The 5,049-nt window shown below is 35.1% G+C and overlaps 1 protein-coding gene across 1 annotated transcript; it reads left to right on the top strand.

The window, feature by feature from the left end:
* Positions 1-3,523: 3,523 nt before the first annotated feature.
* On the top strand, positions 3,524-4,474 carry LOC138177108 (olfactory receptor 14I1-like). Its single transcript, XM_069108092.1, has one exon. The coding sequence runs from the start codon at positions 3,524-3,526 to the stop codon at positions 4,472-4,474; it is 951 nt and encodes a 316-aa protein (XP_068964193.1).
* The last annotated feature ends 575 nt before the right edge of the window (positions 4,475-5,049 follow it).

Consider the following 5,049-nt stretch of genomic DNA (forward strand, 5'->3'; position numbering starts at 1 on the left):
CCTTCCTTCCTTCCTTCCTTCCTTCCTTTCTTTCTTTCTTTCTTTCTTTCTTTCTTTCTTTCTTTCTTTCTTTCTTTCTTTCTTTCTTTCTTTCTTTCTTTCTTTCTTTTATCTAGGTCTTCTGAGTGATTTTTATGGATTTCAGATAGAAACATTCCTGGCATCAATTACTAACCTGTGTTTTATGGACTGTTGCATAGGTAAGTAAAATAACTACTTTTTCTAATTGAATAAATGTCTTATTGTTGCTAAAGGACATAATATGATCATTGAATAATTATAAGGTTTATATCTACAAATGTAAATCATACAAAAAGATGAGATGCTTTGTTGTTTATAATAGTTTCAGGTTTTGACTTCATGAATTTGACACATGTCCCCATTAACTGACATTTATAAATTCAGAGAAAAAGAGGAAAATTAAGCTCACCCTTGAAGTGCATAAAGAGCTGCTTTCAAAGCCAGAAAGACATGGCTTAAAACCCTGTAAAACTGCTTTGATACATAACGAGTATATACCTTTGAGTGAGTCACTTAACCTCATCTTGCTCTAGGTAGCTTTTTAAGAATTTTAATTGCAAAGAAGATGCTAACCTGCATTGATAGAGGGAATTCCCCACACCAGTGAAGTCCCATGTTTCCATGTCTAGTCCCTCTCTAATTATGGGAATCTGTTTTAGGCTATTTTGACAAAAGTTCCAGGTTAGTGTATGAGGTAGCAGTATGGACTCAGTCAGGAAGATCTAGGTTCATTTGCTTCACTGTCTTTGTGACTATGGGGAAAATCTATAGCCTTTCTCAGTTTCCTTATCTGTAAAATGAGAATAATAATACCTGGTGTACCAACCTCATTGTGTCAGTGTGAGACATAAATGAGACAATGTATGCTAAGGGGTTTATGAATTTTAAAGTACTATGTAAAAGTCAGTTATAGCATTATTGTACATGCAGGTTTGTGAATGTATGTTCATAAAAATGAATGTATATAGGTGTTTGTGTGTGTTTAGGAATTATATATAATAATTTAGGTATATAATATACAATGTTATATATATGATATATAATGAGAGAGAGAGAGAGAGAGAGAGAGAGAGAGAGAGAGAGAGAGAGAGAGAGAGAGAGAGAGAGAGAGAGGGAGAGAGAGAGAGAATGGACTTGAAATTGCCAATTATATGAAGTTCAGTACAGATGAATTTGAGATGACTGGGAAATTAATGCCATTTCCTTAAATTCAGGTTTATAGGAGAAATAGGGTAAGAGATTTGAATCTTATCAAGGAGAAGGACTCTCAGAGTAGGAGTTGTAGGGATGGAGGATTTTCATGATGTACCAGGACACTGTTTTCATCATTATAGCCCTAGCACTAACAGAGTACTTTACATATAGTAATCGAAAATTTTTTTATTCAATTACTTGTTTCAATAATTATAAATATTAACTGATGTGGGGAAATAAATTTAATTATTAAATCTTTCTTGTCCTAGGCTCATTATTGTACAAAATATATTTTTCCCCAAAAGTAAGTTTCAATCAACAAGTTAGTTGAGGATAGAATGAACATAAAACTTAATATTTAATTTAAAAATCATTGACAGTCTGAGAGAAATCTAACAGATTTTTAAATAATTATCATTACAACTAATTTAAATCTACTTATAGTTGTATTTTTCAAACCCACAAGGCATATGTTTATATATGTATCTCATATATGTGTTTATATATGATGTATGTATGCATATAAATATAAACATACATAAATATAGATATCTATCTATATATTTGATACATACATATATATTTACTCTGTTTCTCAGAGTTTGATCTCCCTGAAGGTAGGTATTATTTTACTGTTGTCCTTGAATCCCCATTGCCTATGTGCCTGTAAAATTGTCATTATTTATTATTTGTTGATTGATTCAACTTTTTGGGATTGGTAGAGTACTGTAGTGAAAAGAGCTATATGTCAAAGAACCTGAGTGCTGTCTCTGGTACTGTCACTAACTTCTAAAGCACTCCTGTCTGGTCTTCCCTTTACTTACCTGTAAATTTATAAGCATGTATTGTGTGGGCTACTCTTGTTTATAGAATACTTTTCAAAACACTTTTATTAGGACCACCCTGTGATGTCTACATTAACATTATTATGATTCCTACTTTACACGGAAGAAATAGAAATCCAAGGAAGTTCAATGACTTATCCAATACAACAAAGAGAGGACTTCAATCTCTCTCCTGCCCACAATCCAGTTCTCTATTGCTATTCCATACTGACTTTCAGATATCTAAATTCAAGTAGACTATCTAATTCTTTCTCCATCTTTAAAACTTTCTCTGAACAATTCTTCCTTACCAAACTTGTCTGTCAACACATTTATTGTTCGACAAATTTCTTGCTTAATTTGTTTCCTGACTGTTAGTACAATTGGTACTTAATAAACTTTACTGTCAACAGGACTTAATTACATTCAATTCAAGAAATATTTTGAATGACCTATTATGTGTAAGAAAAATGCTAGGATTTAGAGTGTATAATAGGGGGAATAGTCCCCAATAGCTAATCATAGCTTGCACGTTTCGCTCTACAACTATGAAATTATGGATCATTGTGGGAGACACATCACCCATCTGGACTTCATTTTGCTTCTTTGGAAATTGAAGGTCTTAGATGAGGTCATCTTCAAAGCATCTGCTAGGTTTAAAGTTCTGCATTTGTTGTTCTGCATTCATCGCTAAAAACATCTTTATCTATGTGACTAAGGATGATATGTTTCATTCCTAAGTTATAAAAATTGGCCTGAGGAAGAAAGGAAAGAAAAAAACTCTTAGATAATTCAAACCCCTACAGTGAATTATCATAGGCAACCACAGACCTACCTCAGTATAATTTCTTAATCTTTCTCATTGCTTCCAAATTATTATAAATTCCCTTGTTGTTGTTGTTTTTGACTGTTCACAATCCCATTTGGGATAATCTTGGCAAAGAAACTGGAGTGGTTTTCCATTTTCTTCTCCAGTTCATTTTACCAATGTGAAAACTGAGGCAAACAGGACTAAGTGATTTGCCCAGGATTATACCATTAGTAAGTGTCTGAGGCTAGATTTGAACTCAGATCTTCCTGACTCCAAGCTGGCACTCTATACACTGCACCACCTAGCTGCCATCTAGGAAATCCAACTTCTTTGAATGCTCATATTTTTTTCTACATCCCCCCACTGGACTGTCATTGCTCTCAGTTCTGTGCTAAATAAAAAGGTTCCTATTTGTCACCATGCCCACTATGGCATGTATAATTTACAGTGGTAGCTGGCTCATGATAACTCCTCTAGGCCAGAAGGTGACACACTCATTCTTTTAATTTGCACTCCCAAGTCTGAAGACCCAGACTGTTTATAATATCCAGAACCAATGGAATGGGTTGCTTTATGTGAATGGGCATTTCAGTTCTCTGCATTCTTTTCTTGCTCTCTATCCTCTACTCATATTGTCTTTTGTTTCTAGACAAATCCTAGCACCTCAGGAGCTATGGCCAACTTCACTGTCATCACTGAATTCCTCCTCATGGAGTATTCCGATATATGGGAAATGCAGGTCTTACATGCTGTGCTGTTCCTGATGATTTACCTGACAACTCTGATGGGGAATCTTCTCACCATTACTGCCATTGCCACTGACCCACACCTTCACTCTCCAATGTACCTTTTTTTGAGTAATTTATCCCTGTTGGATGTTGGTTTCATCTCAGTGACTCTTCCTAAGTTTGTTGTATATTCTCTGACTGGAATACGATCCATCTCTGTCTTGGGCTGCATGGCCCAGGTTTTTCTCTTTATCTTCTTTGGATCAACAGAGGTTGCTTTACTCATAACCATGTCTTATGACCGATTTGTTGCCATTTGTCATCCGTTGCATTATGGGATGACCATGACACCAGCCAGATGTCTCTGGGCGACAGTAGGCTCATGGCTCAGTGGATTAATGTATGCTATTATACACACAGGGAACATGTTCCGGTTACCCTTCTCTGGATCCAATGAAATCCACCAGTATTTCTGTGATATTCCTGATGTCTTAAAGGTTGCATCATCTGATGTTCTGAACACTGAGTTTATTCTGCTTGTGGCAGGGTCAGGTTTTTCTTTATTCTGCTTGGCCTTTCTATTTGTATCCTATGGTCGTATTTTCTCTAGTGTGTTCAAGATACCTTCTGTTGAAGGTCGGTATAAAGCCTTATCTACCTGTGCTCCCCAGTTGATTATTTTCCTCTTATTTCTCCTTTCTGCAATTTTTGCAGCCCTGAAACCCCCATCAGATTCAATAATTCCAAACCTTTTTGTTGCAATATCCTACACAATAATTCCTCCATTTATTAACCCTATTATTTATAGCCTGAGGAACCAGAGGATCAAGATTGCGCTGAGTAGAATGATTAAACAAATCTTTCTGCCAAAGAAGAAAATGTCTATCCTTGAGTAAACTAAAAAGAAACTTGGGTGGATGGAGAGCTCTTTATGCAAACTGGTATTATCAACTAAGGTGAAATTAAATAACCAGTCATTTGGTTGTTTTCATCTTGGATGTGAACCAAAAAACAAATGTGCTCTCTTTGTCTCTCTCTCTCTCTGTATCTCTGTGTGTGTCTCTCTCTGTCTCTGTCTGTATGTCTGTCTGTCTGTTTCTCTCTTTCACACACACACAATTTAACTCTTTATTTTCCTTATATAAATCAGTGAATAAGCCATTGTTGAAGTATAATGAGCCTCATTACTTCAATTAATTCAATCAATAACGGGCTAATTATCCAACAGGGCAACACCATAGAATAAAAAAAAAACATTGAGTTCATCCTTTCCTCAAAAGTCCCTTTTGAAAAGTTACTCAAACTTCAGAATCCTCATCAAATGTCACCTTTCACAGGAAACCTTCTATGACCCCTTCAGGGGAACATAATCTTTGATTAGCATTTATTTAATATTTTATTTCTTACCTCTTTTTTATATTTATTATTGCATTATTTCTCTGTTCCTTTTTGTATATTTGTTATTTTATAG

The sequence above is a fragment of the Petaurus breviceps genome, unplaced genomic scaffold (assembly GCF_028583685.1).
Source record: "Petaurus breviceps papuanus isolate PSGF00001 unplaced genomic scaffold, PetGlider_PUasm1.0 90330, whole genome shotgun sequence".
Lineage (NCBI taxonomy): Eukaryota > Metazoa > Chordata > Mammalia > Diprotodontia > Petauridae > Petaurus > Petaurus breviceps.